Source organism: Trichinella spiralis (assembly GCF_000181795.1).
Source record: "Trichinella spiralis strain ISS 195 chromosome Unknown Scfld8, whole genome shotgun sequence".
Taxonomy (NCBI): domain Eukaryota; kingdom Metazoa; phylum Nematoda; class Enoplea; order Trichinellida; family Trichinellidae; genus Trichinella; species Trichinella spiralis.
The window spans coordinates 629,019-647,081 of record NW_003526947.1 but is presented as its reverse complement, the minus strand read 5'-3'; the positions used below and the strand labels follow the sequence as shown (position 1 = coordinate 647,081).

General features: G+C 33.1%; 6 protein-coding genes across 6 annotated transcripts; all 6 read right to left on the bottom strand.

The window, feature by feature from the left end:
- Positions 1–2,188: 2,188 nt before the first annotated feature.
- Tsp_10404 (hypothetical protein) lies at positions 2,189–2,760 on the bottom strand. Its single transcript, XM_003372795.1, has 3 exons — positions 2,602–2,760; positions 2,522–2,579; positions 2,189–2,481 (listed from the first exon to the last, which is right to left on the bottom strand). The coding sequence occupies exons 1-3, from the start codon at positions 2,758–2,760 to the stop codon at positions 2,189–2,191; spliced, it is 510 nt and encodes a 169-aa protein (XP_003372843.1).
- An 18-nt stretch (positions 2,761–2,778) lies between these two features.
- Tsp_10403 (conserved hypothetical protein) lies at positions 2,779–4,246 on the bottom strand. The gene is given in 6 exon segments (XM_003372794.1): positions 2,779–2,922; positions 2,940–3,018; positions 3,045–3,186; positions 3,263–3,367; positions 3,445–3,679; positions 3,773–4,246. The coding sequence occupies 6 exon segments, from the start codon at positions 4,244–4,246 to the stop codon at positions 2,779–2,781; spliced, it is 1,179 nt and encodes a 392-aa protein (XP_003372842.1).
- A 680-nt stretch (positions 4,247–4,926) lies between these two features.
- On the bottom strand, positions 4,927–5,349 carry Tsp_10402 (hypothetical protein). The gene is made up of 2 exons (XM_003372793.1): positions 5,102–5,349; positions 4,927–5,032 (listed from the first exon to the last, which is right to left on the bottom strand). Exons 1-2 carry the CDS (start codon positions 5,347–5,349, stop codon positions 4,927–4,929), a joined length of 354 nt encoding a protein of 117 aa, XP_003372841.1.
- A 62-nt stretch (positions 5,350–5,411) lies between these two features.
- Tsp_10401 (hypothetical protein) lies at positions 5,412–6,099 on the bottom strand. The gene is made up of 2 exons (XM_003372792.1): positions 6,044–6,099; positions 5,412–5,658 (listed from the first exon to the last, which is right to left on the bottom strand). The coding sequence occupies exons 1-2, from the start codon at positions 6,097–6,099 to the stop codon at positions 5,412–5,414; spliced, it is 303 nt and encodes a 100-aa protein (XP_003372840.1).
- Positions 6,100–6,626: 527 nt separating this feature from the next.
- Tsp_10400 (putative Low-density lipoprotein receptor protein) lies at positions 6,627–11,742 on the bottom strand. The gene is made up of 9 exons (XM_003372791.1): positions 11,682–11,742; positions 11,318–11,603; positions 10,330–10,607; positions 8,444–8,581; positions 8,243–8,361; positions 7,556–7,689; positions 7,368–7,490; positions 7,132–7,302; positions 6,627–6,657 (listed from the first exon to the last, which is right to left on the bottom strand). The coding sequence occupies exons 1-9, from the start codon at positions 11,740–11,742 to the stop codon at positions 6,627–6,629; spliced, it is 1,341 nt and encodes a 446-aa protein (XP_003372839.1).
- A 2,969-nt stretch (positions 11,743–14,711) lies between these two features.
- On the bottom strand, positions 14,712–17,704 carry Tsp_10399 (MAP kinase-activated protein kinase 3). Its single transcript, XM_003372790.1, has 9 exons — positions 17,303–17,704; positions 17,104–17,243; positions 16,223–16,287; positions 16,083–16,162; positions 15,444–15,652; positions 15,268–15,392; positions 15,065–15,150; positions 14,927–15,007; positions 14,712–14,831 (listed from the first exon to the last, which is right to left on the bottom strand). Exons 1-9 carry the CDS (start codon positions 17,702–17,704, stop codon positions 14,712–14,714), a joined length of 1,308 nt encoding a protein of 435 aa, XP_003372838.1.
- Positions 17,705–18,063: the final 359 nt, after the last annotated feature.

Here is an 18,063-nt window from a genome sequence, read left to right as displayed (position 1 = left end):
CTAACGGAAAAAACCAATCAATTTACGAAATTTAAAACCAAATTAAATTTATCACAAATAAGTATTTAAATATGACAGGAAAATTTAACAAAGCCTTGTCATTGCTTTCAATCTGTATGTTGGAAGTGGGATCAATATGATAAAATCACTGAATATTTTGAAACACTTGAAAATTCTTTAAATTAAAAGACGGATGCGAATAGCAGAATTCAAATGACCAACTGACATCTTGAATTGGAAAACTAAGCAAACAATGTTAATTGCTTCAGTGCGCCTATAATCTCAAGAACATACTGTTCTACTGTCTACGCTCGAAACGTTTCTCACTTCTATCCTTTGCTAATTCATTTGATATTCAACCTTTCAACTTCACAACTGATAATAAAAGTTAACCATTTAAAATAAACTTACTCGGAAAATAGCATAGCCACTTGCAGTTTCATACAATAACAACATTCTGCGATGCCACTGCAATAGTCGAGCAAACTTTAAAATATTTTAATAAAAGCTTCTTCAGACAATACGTCTAAAACGATTGCAGTTTCAAATAGCGAAATTATTTCAATTGAAATGCTAAAAAAATAAACATTTTGAATGTTTACGAAAAAAAGTTTATTACTATTAAACAGTTAACAAATTCATTGGAATTTTATAAAATGAAAACATTTTTCCATTTTCCCATTAGTATATACATTAATTACACAATCTGTTTTCAATTATACAAACTTTCAAGATATTGATAGTTAAAAAGCGTAAAAAATTTAACATTCAATAGAAGAAAACAGATCATCGAGACGACACATCAAACCTGAGAATTAACTCGAAAAACGTTTTTATTTAATATTTCACAATTGTAAATTCATATTTCCATAAAAATTAACAACCTTTAAGTAAAACGCCTCTAAATGCTTTCCTCTTTCTCGTAATGCGAAATCTTAACAAGTGTGACTGACTTCATTACCGTATCCTAGAACAGTATACATGAAAATTCTTTACAAAAGAAATACAATTTATTCAATTTTTAAAAATCGAATTAACAATCATACAATTACTTTAAATTAATGAGCACTTTAAAGTCATTTTAAATTTAAATTTTGCTCATATCACTTACTGTAGTTCTTTCAAGATTATTTTTCAATATTGCAAAGGAGTTGAATGAATTGAAGTTATTTGTGATTATATTTATAAATATCAACTATTACAATATCTGGACAATATAAATAGCACAATTCAACTATATCAATGATTATTATAAGATGCAACAGCTTGACTACAGTAAAAGTTAAAGCAAGTTTGAGTATATTTGTCAGTAAAGTGTCAAAAATTTAATCGATAAATATCATTATGAAATTGAAATTTTAATGACTTAAAATTTAATATTTTCCATCCTAAAATGATCTGGTAAATAGTGACAGAAATGAATCGCACGCAAATTGCTCAGAATCAGTTCAAAAATAAATTTTACGAATGATTTTTTTTGGATTGGATTTCTTTTGATTTTTTTAATCACATATGCTACATATAATACTTTTTTTTATAATTGACGAATCGTAAAAGCACCACTGTAGAACGGTTGTACAACTGTATTGAAATTCATTCAGTGATTGAAATAATTTTCTGGAATAAGCGTGTAAAACAAAAATACCTACAATACCAAAAGATCAAAAACAACATGAATTAATCGATAAGTTTAGAAAAAAGTTCGCACATGTCTGCTGTTTGAAGTTTGTTTTTTTTCGTTTTAATTTTCATATCAAATTTGCTAAATTTACAATTATTCATGATGCATTATTATTTTTTAAAAGCAATTGAATAGTCTTTTTTTGTCTGATGAATTTATTTTCAAAATGAACGGATTTTACGTTATTTGTAAATTTCTTTAATTAAAAGCAGTTTAGTGTTTTTTATATGAAAATATTTCTAATATAAGTGCAAATAAGTTTTTCAAATAAGGTAAATTGAATTAAAACGCATTTCAGTATCAGGTCAGTGAATTGAAATGGAACTTGCGCGAGTTTTATACTGTAGTGGGTAGTTAGGTCGCCGCGCGGTGTCGCTTAGTTCAATTCGGTTGGTTGTATTGGTTTTAAGCCGGACGAATTGCCGAGAAGCGAATCAGTTGTATCCGCGCTTGTTTGAAGTGTTGTTCAGTTGAAGTTGGTGAAAAAGTGAGGTGAAACTGTTGTGCTCAAGTGGGATATAATTGAGCGGGATGCGCATATTTTTCATTTGCTCTTTGATTTCGTCGGTCGCGTCGGCGTGGCGGCAAGTCAGCCCTGACCTGGTCGTCAGTGACCATTATCCAGTTCACAACCACGGTGGCCCTGGCGCGCCTTTGAACCCTCGCTGCGAACCGATCACAATTCCGCTCTGTCAAGATATTGAATATAATATGACAATATTTCCCAACTTGCTCAACCATCCGAAACAAGAAGATGCCGGATTGGAAGTGCATCAGTTTTTTCCGCTTGTCAAGGTGCGCTGCAGTCCAGATTTGAAATTTTTTCTGTGCACAATGTACGCGCCTGTGTGCACGGTACTTGACGAGCCGATTCCACCCTGTCGTCACCTCTGCCAGTCTGCGAAAAATGGATGTGAAACGTTGATGAATAAATTTGGTTTCCAATGGCCGGATACGCTCAACTGCGACAAATTTCCCGAAGAAGGTTTATGCGTTGGTGAGAACAAAACTTCTCGAGCTACACCACATCCGCCGGTTGATTTCGTACCTCTGCTATCTTCACCTCCACCACCAGGCATCCGATATACCCAGGCGTTTTATCCTCCTTCTTCTTCTACTTTACCGTCGTCGTTTTCTGCTTCTTTTTCTTCTTCCTCTTCCTCCTCCTTCTCCTCCTCCTCCTCCTCGTCCTCCTCTTCAAGTGATACTAGTACATTACGAAGCGGCAACGTCACCGGAACCTTCCAGTGTCCCAAACGACTTCAGCTGAGCACCAAGGACGTGACCGAATACCAGGTGCGAGTTGGCGAAGACGTGCTGCGTCAGTGTGTTCTACCCTGCGAGCATATGTTCTTTTCGAAACAGGAGCTGGAAATTGTACGCATATGGATTGGCGTTTGGTCGGTGATGTGTGCTGCCAGTACTCTTTTCACTGTGCTGACGTTTCTGGTCAACATGCGTCGATTCCGCTATCCGGAAAGGCCGATCATCTGCCTGTCGGGATGCTATTTTATAATTTCCATTGTCTACATTGTCGGCTTCATTTCGAAACAGAGCATCGCCTGTCGCAAGATGACCTACCAAGATGTGCCGGCCGGGGATCTACTCGACCACGGTACTGTAGCTTGGCAGCATCACCAGCGGCAGTTGTCGTTGCAACAGCAGCGCGGTGACGAAATAGCACCGCTTGTGATTTATGTCATTCGTCAAGGTGCCCGCAATTCGGCTTGCACGATTTTAGCTATAATCGAATATTATTTTACAATTGCCAGCAGCGTTTGGTGGATCGTGTTGAATGTGACTTGGTTTTTGGCGGCCGGATTGAAGTGGGGCCACGAGGCGATCGAGTCGAAAAGTCACTATTTTCACTTGACCGCTTGGGGTGCACCGGCGGTTCTGATGATCATCGTCTTGGCAACGCAGAGCATCGACGGCGACATCCTGAGCGGCATCTGCAGCGTCGGCAATTGGGATCCGTACACGCTGCGCGTTTACGTTCTACTGCCTCTGTTCATCTGTTTGACGTTGGGCACGTTTTTTCTCATTGCCGGCTTCATTTCGTTGATCAAAATTCGTCGCTTTATGAAACACGACGGCGGCAAAATTGAAAAATTGGAAAAGCTGATCATCCGCATCAGCGTCTTCAGTGTACTGTACGCCGTGCCGGCGTTGTGCTTGATCGCTTGCGATCTGATCCAAGTGAGCAGCTACACTCGGTGGATGGTCACTTGGTACGACACCCAGTGTCGAAATCCGGTCACCAAGCAGCTTTATGGTTTTCCTCAAATTTGCCCAAAACTGCCTTATGACCACGATTCTCCCAAGCCGGAATTTGTCGCTTTTATGCTGAAATATCTGATGACGCTGGTCGTCGGCATAACCAGCGGTTTTTGGATTTGGTCGAGCAAAACGTTGGACAGTTGGAACAAATTCTACAATTATCGATCTTCGTGCTGTCGTTCCGCCAGTCCAGTGCGTCAGCTGGTTCCAACTCAGCCACCCCCTCAATCTCAACCTCTGCCACCGCCACCACCTCCGCCGCCGGTCGTATATCGTCACGCTCATTATTAGCACTGCAATGTGTATGTTTGTATATTTGATAATAGCAGCACCAGCGACAACAACAACAACAGTAATAATAATATTTTTTGGAAAATATATTGCGGTTATTATTGGATAATTTTATCATATTCATTCATTCATTCATTATTATTATTGTTGTTGTTGTTGAATTGATTTTTTTTGCAAAATATATCCGTCCAACGGTATGTGCAAAATGATAATTGTGTGAACGTTATTTTTCCGTACGAAATAGTTGCTTTAACGATGATGAAAGTTTAAATTTTGTTTATCAACGCCACCAGGGTATTTATTATTTCCAAGCCCGTCGATTTTACCGAGAAGCTTTTTTTTCCATATTCGGTAGTGTAAAAATAATTTTCTCCCCCCTTTCCAACAACTGCTCCCGTTCTTTGGCTATCTTCTTTGAGCTCATGGAAAAATTATTTTATCTTATCCCACTGGATTGGAATTCGATTTGTTAGTTGTGTTCTCTATCCTTTTCTAGTTGTTTTTGTTTTGTTTATAAGAGAGAGAAAATGATGAGGATGGCATTTTTTTAATTATATTAATATTTCTCATATTCGTTATTCGTATGAAAATAAAATATAACAACAACAACAGCTGTTTGCTTGTTGGAATCGATCAGTCAGTCAGTCAGTCAGTTGGTGGCGCAGTATTTTTCGTCAGAGCGATCTTGGCAATCGTTCGTGCCGTCGCACAGTTGGTAAGGTGTAATGCATCCGTTGCCGTCGTGACATTGGAACTGACCAATGCTGCAGATGCGTTTTGCTGAAAAACAACAAAAGAGATTTAAAAAAAATGAATAAATTAATTTAAAAAAAAAATTTAATTTACGACAGTCTTGCTCGTCTTCCATATTGGCGCAGTGACTTGTGCCGTCGCACCAATAAATGCGACTGATGCATTTCGCATTTTCGCCCAAGCAGGCAATTTTCTCCTCGGGGCAGTTGGCTTGACACGTGCGATTGTCCGACGCCAGCTGGAAGCCGTCGGCGCACGAGCAGCGGAAACGCGTCCCGTCGGAGGTCGACGTCAGCGGTGAAATCAAGCACAGCTGATCGCAGTGACCATTGGCCGGTTGGCATGGATTTTCGCCTGAGGATGATTTTATTTATTTATTTGTTTGTTTATTGGGTAGCTGTTTTTTTCATCGTTTCTGCTCACCGGACGGTTGGGATGCGGCTTGGTGGATTTTCAAATCGTACGGTAGCAGAGCGGTCTGGGCAACCAGGGTCACATTTTCGCCGGTCAACTTGTTGCAACGCATGATACCTCGAAATGTCCAGTCGGTCCAGTACAAATGGTCACTGGTCAACGCCAGACCGAAAACGTGCGGAATGGAATTGGTATCCTTGAGTACGACTCGTCGGAAATTGCCTTCCAAATCGGTTGACCTGGAAAAAACTGTTTCTTCAAACAATCATCACCACCATCACCATCCCAATCCCAATCAATCAGTCAATCAATCAATCAATCGATCGATCAATCAATCATCCATCCACCCTCCTGCATTACTCACTCATCATCATATTTATTATTAACAGTAAATAATAATCAGTGAAAAAAAAACAATATTTCAAATTTGATACAATATTTTTTTACAAAAAGGAAAGTTGAAATGATCAATTTCCTGTTTATTATTATTTGAACGTTTGAATTCAATGACATTGGCATATTTATATATGTATACATTTTTTTTCTTCTTATTCTTTTGCATGATATTTATTTTTGCTTGATCAAAATCACGTTTATTCCCTAGCTTGACATTTTCTTATCAACTTTTTGCTAAATTGCTGCTGCTGCTGCTGCTGCTGCTGCTGATGTTGACTGACCATCTATCCATCTTTTTGTTGGTGATGAATCAACAACAACAACAACTTTATTTTTCTTAAATTTTTTTTCACTATTATGCAAATTTTAACCGTAACAAAAATGTAAACAAAAAACAAGAAAAAAAGAAAACCAGTTTTTCCGGTTTTGGTGAAAAATAGACAAAAACAAAAAGACGAGGAAAAAGGAAATAATAATAAATTGATTGTGTGTGGTTGGATTTTTCTGAACAATCAAAGAGAAAAAAAAATCAATGAATAAAATAAATGAATGAATGCGTTTGGGAAAAGATGGATCAGAGACACTTTTCACTGAAATGAAAGTGGAAAATTTTTTCAAAATTTAGACCAAAGCACCATTGATTGATTTGGATTTTGTGATTGGTTATCGCTTTGATCGATCGATTGATGCTGATGAACGAGAATTTTTCTTTTTTTTGTTTTTTTGAAAATTGAACAAATTTTTCGAATGTTCTCAACTCGATCGACAACAAAAGTGGAAAAGAAAAATATTAATTTTCATTCACATGCAATTATAGAGGTGAAATTTGAAAAAAAAAACGTCTGCAAATAAAGGAAAATTTTATTTTATTTTTGTTTTGAAGAAAAGTGGAAGAAAATGTTTGTTTTCTTCTTCCTCCTATTCTACTTCCTGTTTATCTTTTTTCTAATGAATGAATGAATTGAATAAAATGGATGGATGGATGCCATTGATCATTTAATAGAGAAAATAAAAAAGAATAGAATGGGGTGGAAAAGAGAACAAAAGAAAGAAAGAAAAGTGATTGATCATCGTTTGAAAAGTATCGCATCTATATCAATCCGACCGACCAATTTGCAATTTTCGAAAATTGCAAATTCATCCGCGTCAATCATATTAACATTTTTTCAACATGTGGCATCATCAATGTTGCTTGCACGCAAAAGAGTTTAGTAAAAACCAGGACAATAAAAATTTTTTCTCCCCATTTCATGGGAACAAAAATTTTTTTTAATATTGTTTTTTAATAATTTAAACAAAAAAACAACAACACTTACTCTATTGTATCGAGAAATGCGTCGGCCCAGTAGAGACGATCCGCGTAATAATCGATCGCCAAACCGTTCGGCCAAGCTAATCCTGTGGTCACTATTCTTTTGAAATTGCTGCCATCCATGGCCGCTTTGCTGATAAAAGCATGAACACCCCAGTCCGAATTGTAAACGTATCTTCAATAACAACAACAAAAAAAATGAAAAGCATATATTTTTTTTTGAAAATTACGACAAAATACCCTTCGATAGGATGCACAACAAGTGCTCTCGGTAATTTGAATACGTTCTGATAAAGGATCATCCTGTAACGACCGTCCAATTCTTGAACAAGCAGATCCGACGTTTTGGCCATGTAAAGCTTCCTAAAAATTCAATACAATTAATTTATGAACAATTTTAATTTTTTCCCCTATTCTCTTTTTCTCACTTGCCAATCCAATCGACACCGATTCCTTCAGTACCTGCCAAACCACCATCTTGTATAGTTTGCGGGAAAGCGCCGTGAAATTTTATCCTCTCCAACTTATCCGCTCCCACGTCCACGTAGTAAAGCATTTCGTTCTGTAAAATTTATTTTGAATTGAAATGAATTTTAATTTTTAAAAATGATTTTTCTTTTCTAATTATATTATTTTATTCTTTCTTGTTTCTTTTTATAATTATTTGCTATTCTTCCAATTGCTTTGCCGACCATTGACCACTGACCAACGTTGACAAATCGGCTTAAAACTACAAAACCGCAAAGGTTGGAGATTTGGAAATTCATCACTAATCCATCCGATCGTGACCTACATAGCATTACTATTAATCGGTTAAAAGCAGGCTTTTGTTGCCAGTCAGCTTAATAGCTGTTCTCGAGTTGTTTGTTGACCCTAGCCGAAAGCCGTCCGGCCGGTCGGCCGGTATTTGAGCCAACCGCCTGTGAAAACCGATCAACGGTACGCGGTAGTCTTATTCTTATTATTAAATTATTCTTCTGATTAATTCCCGCTGGTCAGCAGGTCACTACAGTTGGCCTTCTTCTCAATTCCCATTCCATTTATTAAAGTAAGAAGTACTTTGTGCGGAAAATTAGCACCCTGCTGCGCTGCAATTCTTTCTTTCTTTCACTCACCTCCACATCAACATCAAGCATAGCCGCTTTTTGTATTCCACCGCGTAAAAGTTGAAAATTTTTACCATCCAACGAAATATTCCATAAACTTTGCCCATGTGCAAAGAATATCCATGCATCTGTAAATCAAATTACAAACTCAACAGACCAAAGAGAAATGAGAGAGAGAGAAGAAAAATATGTATATATTATGATAATTACTTTTATCTTTGATTATACATGAATGACCGTCATCGGATGGTTCGAAATAGCGTGAATCACAATGGCATTTATACGATCCGACTGTATTTTCACATTTTTGACTGCACAAAGTTACACTCAATGCACATTCATCAATGTCTGAACAAAAAAAACAAAAAATAAAATGCAAATTTCAATTATTCAAATTTGATTAAAGTTCATTATTTTGTTCATCATCATTGTTTGTAAAAAATGTTTTTTTTAAATAAATTTCAGTTCAGTCAGTGAAATAAAAAAGAATTTTTTTTCTTCCTTTTTTTTTCATCGGATGTAGTAACAGTTTCTACAGTACATGAGTAGAGAGTGTATTTTTTTTGTAAAACAAAATGTGTTCCGATTGTTGGTCGACTTTAAAAAGTTCCTTTTAAAAATGGAACAAACAATACAATTTGTTGTGAGAAATGGGGGGGGGGGGGGAAAGAGAAGAAAAACAAAAGATAACCAGACCACAACATCCCACTATCAAATTTTGCCATCAATTTGAAAAATTTTTTCTTCCTGGCCAACGTCATTTGCAAATGGGTCATTTTGTATCAAAAATAATTATCTACAGAGATAAATCGATGAAGCCTTTTCTTTTAACCTTTAACTAAAAAGAAGAGTAAAAAAACAATACACGCAAATACAATCTGTTGCCATATGCATTCGATGAATAAGTTATTACAAATTGTTCAGCTTCACTTGATGAGAAAGCAACTGCTGTTGACCTGTAGAAAAATTGCAACAATTGGCAACAATTCCCTCGGTGCAACACGAAAAGCATGTTGCAATTGTTAGCATACGAAAATATCACCAATTTACCGCTACGAATAGGCAGATTGGAAAGAAGCAGGTGCTTGCAATCTCTTGGAAGAATGAATGAGCCAAAAATACTAGGCGAAAGTCTGACCGCTAAGAGTGAAAAATTTTTCTTTTCAAATCGTTCGACCGTATCTCAGCCATATGCTACTACATCCGGTGACTAACTTTCGAACGGACAATTCATCAAGAGACAGAAACGCCGCCACCAAATGTTTCCGTTCATCAATTTATTACTATTTCATTACTTTTTTTAATTATAAATTTTGAACACGAATAACATTATTTTTCAACTTTTCAACTAAATAAATAAATAAATATATATATACAATTTATTAACATTTTACAATTCATTTCAATTTTAAAAATAAATAATACTACATATACTGTACTATTGTGCGTTTCAAAACATGATATTCAAGTTCAATTTATATTTGTTCAAACAAAAGAAAAGAAAAAACATTTAATTCAAAATAATATTGTCTTTGTTGATTAGTTTGCAAAGTTTATTTATTGTGATTGTGCGATTGTCAGAAATATGTTTCTTTGAAAAATTCCATGCAAAATTATGAATCATTAAAAAAATTTAAATCATCAAATAATAAACAAAATTAATTACCCATGCACTGATGAGGAGCATTGAAGAGATATCCTTCAGGACATGTGCAATGATCGTTGTTGTCGCATCTTGGTTGAGGAGATTCTAATAAACAAACATTTGAATTAGCAATTAATTTTTGAAATTTAAATTTTACACTACATTTGTTCATTAATGCGTCATAAAAATTTATAATTTTCTATTTCATGTGTTACTTTTAAGAAAATAGCAACATTTGTACAAAACTCATTTAGAAATTTTAGCATGCATAATACCGCTCGAGCTGATTTATTAAAGATACAGTCTATTGTTTTAAACATAGTAATTAGAAAGCAAATTCTTTGTTTTCAAATATTACTTTGAATTTTAAAATTTTGAAATAAAAATTACTACATGATGGCAATAATTTAGTTGAAATATTGAAATTTCAAGTAAAAAAGAAACCCTTTACCCATCTTGCGTTTAGCCATTAACTGTACGTCATTTTCAATTTCACAGTTGTCCGAATCCAAGCCTGCAGCTCTTTTGATCAACTCGATTTTAATCATCCATGCATGTTGTTTACAAGCGTTCAAATATTTTGATTTTGAGCAAAAAGAAAATTGCTGCACAGCCGCACATTGCAAATCATTGTGCTCTTGCAAACTTTCCAAATTAGAACTAGCAATATGCTTTAAACTATCAACAAAGCTCTGCTGACATTTTCTTACATATGGATCTTGATCAATTCTAAAATAAATTTAATAATAATAATAATGATAATACATTTCATCTTTGTCACATCATTTAAAATATAAAAATTTCATGATTGCATGTATAAAATTTTTACAACAAGATCTTTTTAATAACATGAATATTGAAAAAAAGGAATTATTATTTACATGCATTATTTAATTTCAGCTTTCATCTTTTATAAATATTTTAACAACCTTACAAATATATGCTTATTGTATTTCTTAGATGAGTAGATAATAATGAAAATTGAAAATATTTTTAAATTAAACACTGCTATAATAATAAATTTAAAAAAAGTACCATGCATTATGACTGATAAAATTGATGAAAAGTTTCAACTGTCATACAACAGTAATAAATAAAGATAATATTTAATAGAATGACATGCCTTTTTATGTGGAATTAATTGATTAATGTAAATAATGTAAATATATAGATATGAAATACTGATTTGAATTGGGCCAGTGATTATTGAAAATCATATTGTCGTTTTTAACTGTATTTACATTTTTAATGAGAAAAACTTGTTCTTTTTTCTAGAGGCAAGGCTAAAAGTATTAAAAATTTGCAACGCTCCAATAATATTACTGATTCAATTGCAATTTCTGCTTTAATTTCCAATTTTTGATTTTAATAAATCAGTCGCAGCAACAGAATATTTATTTCTGTTTACTTTTTTTCTAAAATAAAAAAAAACCTCTTACTTGCTGAGACAGTTGGCTGAGATGCTAATATTAGCTCGAACATCAGGCTGACAAATGTAGTCGAATATTGATTCCATTATGGCAATCATATCATAACATCGATCTCGCATGTCATCCGAAATGCAAAGTTTATATTCCGCATAAGCTAAGCAAGCATCCTCGCTGTACTGGTTGTAGAAAGGCGACATTTTCAAACTTGTGTGACCATTTGTAAGCTGCAACAACGGCGACATGCATTGCAGTATCATTGAAGCCGTAAGTGGATTGCATTCTTGCACTGTTGCACCTGAACAATAAAGTAAGGCAATATTTAAATTTTATGCAGAAAAATGAATAAATAAATAAATATTGAATCTGTTTTTACTTTGCAAAATTGTCATAAAATAACTGGCAATAATGACTGCAGAAAACAGTATGCACCGCATGGCCGCTGTAAAAAGACAACGATGGTCTACTGATTTTGAAAATGATTGTCGCAAACTAACCATCTAGCAAGTTCTTTGACCTTTTCATCATCAAATGTACGTCTGTTCACTTTCATTGACCTGTACTGGATAATTTACAATGAACCAGTAATTGACATCTATAAACTTAAAATGCCAGTCATCATTATTCTTCCATTTCTAAAATCACCATTTCAACACATCATTAACTAACTGACTTTTATTCATATTTTAAAATATACCAATTATTACTGTTACTATATTTACTTGGATACTTTTTTTCATTATCTATAAATATTGCAATCACTGTAAAACTTTAATCAGCACTGCTAGTCAATTATTATATTAGCGAAACAAATGAATTGGAAAAATCAAAATCAAAATTGCTCACATAGCAGTATTTTCATATTAATACTAATATTTATCAACAAATGACACAAAATGCTCCAAATTTTGTTAATATTTTAATAATTTATAACTGATCCATTTCTGCTATTTAAAACCTCATTATATGATGTTGTACAATTATTCGTAAAATTTTTGATAAAAAGTCATTTGAAAAGTTGAAATTACAAGAAACTAGCATAATATTGTAAGTGTATATATATGTGTGTGTGTGTTACAATATAAGTCTGACAGTATGGAATGGATATGCAACTGTTGCATTTTTTAATAAAATGTTTTATTTTTCATTATAAGAGTTTGCTTAATTTAATGTTATGCAAATGTGAAAGTCATTTCAAAGCACAGTTTATTGTAATTTTATAGGTAACATGTCACATTGCACAATGTAACTTATTTGCCATTAGTGATGAATCGTTCTATAATGAACAGCATCTTTTAGCTGAAATTACAATCAGTATAATAAGATGATGAACATAGGAATTGGAATATTTTACTGCACTGATCATTATGACATTAAATAAAGCAGAATAAATTCAATAATGATGAATTGAACTGTTGTTTTAATTTTTTTTCAATTAGTATTATGTTTTGAATTAAATTAAATTTCGTAAAATGAAATTAAAAAAAATAAAATGAACTTTACCTTGAACTGTGCAGAAACACACCGTAACTGTGTATTTATTCACAATTAAAGGATGACACAAAATAGTTGTGCAAAAAAAGTGACAGTTTCAATCAACCGAACAATGTGATTGTACAAGGTTTTGTATAGTTTTGTCGTTTTAATTTGAAAAATTCATTTCAAAAGTGTAAAATTTTTCGACATTCAAATAAACGAATATTTGCATGCTTTGAAAATAAATTATCCTGCTGCTGAAGATTAATTCGCATGATAAGAAAATTTAGCAGATATTAATAGCAGTCAAAGTAGGCTTCAGTCATATCTTAGACAAAATCTAGATCAAGATCATCACATTTATATTTTAAGGTAGAAAGATCTGAGAGTTGATATCTGACTTGCTAAACGAATGACAAAAAGATCATATGGTACACATGGCTAACGGTATTGCAAATTTCTATTTAATTCTGTACATAAGCATCATTTTATTGCTGAAATACATCACAATTTATAAACATTATTGCTCAGATTAATAGTACAGCTGCAGAATTCATCAATATGATGTTAAAATTGAAAACCAGTAATTTTCTACGTTCTTATTTTCAACTTTTGTACCAATTACTTTCGTATTGTTTACTACTCAATTTTTAAATTATTATAATTTATATAAAATAGAAAAAATATCCCTTACAAAAGTGATTTAATCAGTCTTAAATTTTACTGAATTTAATCGTAAACTTAAATGATTTAATCGTAAACTGATTGCAAAATATATTCGCAGAAACAATATTTTCAATGCTGATAATATGAGTACTGTGATGTTGAAATGCATTGTTGCAGTATAAGTTTTGGTGAAATTATCAAAACAATCTCAATCTATTCTTTCAAAGCAGCTTTAATAAAACAAGAAAGCAACATTTATTGCTTGATAAAACTGGAAACTACTTTACGTAAATGAATAAAATTATACTGTGCTCTAATAATTTGTGCTAAAAATTAAATTCAACTAGCTGAGTAAAATTACCAACAGAAAGCTATTTCAATATACTGGATACCTGCAGACGTTCAGCAGCAGCTATACGATATATAAGAAGAACGGACGAAGAACCAAATGTCAGTTGGTCTGTTAGACCCTTGCCAGTCATTCCGCGAACCAACCGCTCATTTACAGTAGCCCTTTTTGAATTCATTTTTGTTTATTTTTTTTAATATTTGCGATTAATTAGCCTCTGAGTTGGGGAAGCATCTATCATTACTGTTATGGAGTAAAATCTCATTAGTGAAATCATCTTACACTTAACCTCCATATCTACTGTATAAAGAAAGATACAGTAATGTCTAAAAATATGATTTAGCAATTTCCGGGTTTTGTTTTTATGATCTTAGCTTAAACGAAAGTAAACAGGAAGGTAGACAATTAAATTCAGCTTCTGCATTTATGTTCACTGTTTTTCTGAAAGAGACCGTATGTAAATGGCCATCAATCAAAATGCTGTAAAATAAAGTATATTTTCCATTTACTCTGATTGTTTCAAAATCATTCGCCCCATCAAAAATCCGCGAATTTCAAGGGTCGACTGTACATCCAATTTACATACTTTTACATGTTTTACAGACGTGCAAAAAATGTATAACAAATTAATAATAAACAAATCATACAAATTCGCAACGTATTTTAATCTGCATTTCAAACTGTAACACAAACGTATTGGAAAAAGAAAATTGAAAATAAAAAAAAGAAACATATTGTCTGCATTGGAATTTTCCGAAGTAAATTTTCTATAATAAATGAATAATAAATAAATATGATGCAACGAAACAACGAGGTTAGTTAAGGCAAATGTTGCACTTTGCATTGCTGAAATATAAAATATGAATTTAAATTCAATATTCGTGTTTAGCTGTTTTGTAAAATAAAATAATTACATCATTTTTCACTTCGCTGCTTTCGCTTTTCAAGTAACTTGTTCTTTGATTCAGACAAATTTTTGATTTTCATCTGATTACTATCAACGCGCATTGTTGCCAAAGCGCTGGACATTTCTACCTAAAAATTATAAAAAAGTAAATAAATAAATAAATAAAATCAGATGAACTGATATATACAATTTTAGTTTATAAAAGTAATAAAAATTGGCAAACCTGAACATCACGCCACTGATCTTTTTCTTTAGCCAAAACGGACAGTGTTGATAATGGCGTCTCCGGAACTTGATTGCATCCCTTTGCAATAAATAAAACCACTTAATAAAACAAACAAAAAAGATAAAATAAACATACTGTAATCCAAGGATGAGCCATCACTTGCTCTATGGTCAAACGAGCCGCAGGATCCGTCTTGAACAAACCTCTTATAAGATCCTTAGCTAAAACAAAACATTATACAGATGATAAAATATTACAAGTTATTATTTTAAATAAACGTTTAGCATAATTGTATAAACTTTATCACTGCTTTATCAAGAAATGGAATATAAACTAACCGCATTCGGACACTCCATCCCATTCAGGAGATGGAAAAACATACTGGCCAGAACGAATGCGATATTTCATTCCTGGAGATATGGCCAACCCCCTCATAGAATAAAAGGGTGGAAATCCGCAGAGTCTGTAAAATAAATAAATAATAAATAAATGCAATTTGTACCAATGCACTTACAGAATGTACATAACCACACCAAAAGACCACATGTCGCAAGATTTGTCATATTTTTCTGAAGCCAGAATTTCTGGAGCAACATAATATGGAGTGTAACATGGTGTTTCCAGAGTCTTTTGTGAACTTGGTTCGGTTTTTTTAGCAAAACCAAAATCCGTCAACTTCAAAACAGCATTTTCACTTCGCTCCGAATATAATAAATTTTCTGGCTGCAATGGAATGCAAAGAATAAGAAAAAATTTTACTCTAAAAATAAAAATTTGCTTCAAATCAGATAGTTATCATTCCCTATAGCAAGCAACTAAACGCTCAGAAGAACAATTATTTATAATATTACCAACATAATAACATCTGATACTTATTGAGAATAACTTTAAAATATGCTGCTTCGCTACTGTACAATAAAACGTTTATATGCATTTGCCTGTTCGCCTGTTTTTAAAAATGCTAAAAAACAGTTCAGATTTCATTAAAAAATTGTTAAATTTAATGAACTGTTTTCAATAAAAAAATACTTGAATTTGCTTTTCTTCATCTGAATAAATAGATAAAAATTTTAGATAATTGCTAGCAGTAACATCGCTTACATAGGAAAATAAAAAAATGAACTTAGTAAAAATTACATATATATATATTAACCTTGATATCACGATGGGCGACATTCAAATTGTGCAAGAAGCAGACGGCCGATGAAATTTCAGACATTATTGATGCTGCTTCTAAAAACGAAATACTATTGGAGAACGGTTTTTCTTTAATTAAATAAGAACTGTGAAAACCTCTTTCAGTGAAAGCTTTCATTTCACGATTTTGTATTTTTGTAAACAACTCTCCTCCTTCCATGCTGAAGTGAAAAAATGAAATCAGTAGCAAAGTGAGGCAAAAAATGTCTTCATCAAACTTCCTCAGAAATGTGTTTATTCAATTGTTTATGGTTAAATTATCAATAAACCAATGTTATAAATTGTTTGCTACTTGAAATCGGATTGCGATCCACTAACAACTTGTCAAATTACTAAATTTTACAACGCATATGAAAAATACCTGATTATCTTAATCAAAATACAGTATGATACATGGGGAAGCGTTTGTAAAATAGATAATGAAATATCAATCATGAAATACATGAACAGAACAGAGATGAGGGCATTTACGAACAATATTTTTAAGAATTAAAAAAAATTTAAGATAAGTTCTAATTTTGAAGCACATACAAATGTATAAGTTTACAGAAGCCATTCAGTGTGTGTTAATTAGAATGTTTGAAGAAACAGAAAAAGTTCAATTCCTAAGTATGATCAGTGAAAAGAAATGAAGCCATTTTACCTAAGGGCAATTCAATGTAAAACCGTTTTCATTTGTTCGCTTGTAATTGCAACTGATTCAACAAATGACAATGGCTATGAAAAGATGAAAACCACGCAGCGGAACCGTGCTTGTATAATTTTGAAATGGAAACAATTTCAAAAGCAATGGATTATGCAACGCTGAATACGATAGAAATGATCACTGTATTAATAGAATTTAGTCAGTTAGTGAGAATGTATTTTTTTTTCTTTTTTAAACTTCAACACTGAAAGTGAAATTTAGCATTTTGTTTATTGTTTCTGGTTTTTTTTCTTTGGTTTTAAGGGATAAAAAAAGCACAAATAAGTATTACCATTCCATGACCATAAGCAGACATTTCAAACTGCTGTAAGTGTTTTCGTAAACATCGTAAACTTTGACAATGTTCTCGTGGCCACTGACCATACAATGCAATTCGACTTCACGTCTAGCTTTCGGTGAATCACGTAATATCTATTATTCATAAGAATAGAATAGAATAAAATGAAATAATAAAAAAATTGACAACTGACTTTCAGGGCATATTTTTGCCCAGTTTTACGATCAAAGCATTCGACCACTTTTCCGTTCACGCCAACGCCAAGTACAGTTTTCGTCACTCTGTAATCGACAGTCAACTGCCTACTGTGGGGTTGAAAATGAAAACCGTCAGCATCGTGGTAAAATGATCTGGTCTCTTCAATTTTTCCATCATTTTCCAAAACAGCACTGTCAGATGTTGCCGGCAATGTAGACTGGAAATCAGCTTGCGTGGTGACATTTGGAACAGAACTGCCATCGTCGGACATGATATTTTTATGAAATTTGCTTGTCTTGGCTGTCTGATCAAATAAATTAAACAACATGTAAACCGAAAATTTCCCCATTAGCTTTTGACAAGCGTCGTCTGCGCTGACAAAGTTCAACTTGTACATTTCAAACGTTTCTTGATCAAAATCTTGTCACACACACACATACACCCATACAAGATATTATTTCTACACGAAAAAAAATTCACCAAAAAAAAGAAATCTACAATATCATATTATATTGTATAATTAAAACATGTCTTGAATTGGTGAACACGCTGAGCCCCCCCAGGCACGACACAATGCACATTATTTGAACACAAGAAAAATGTACACACACTATTACCACCAACACCGACGATGAATAAAAACTGAACGTGATTAAAAGCTTACTTACACTAGACAAACCATAGCAATAGGTTAAGCATCCTGTAAAACTGATGTAATCAAGTTCGTTTTACCTTTCAAATATCGAAAAAAATTCA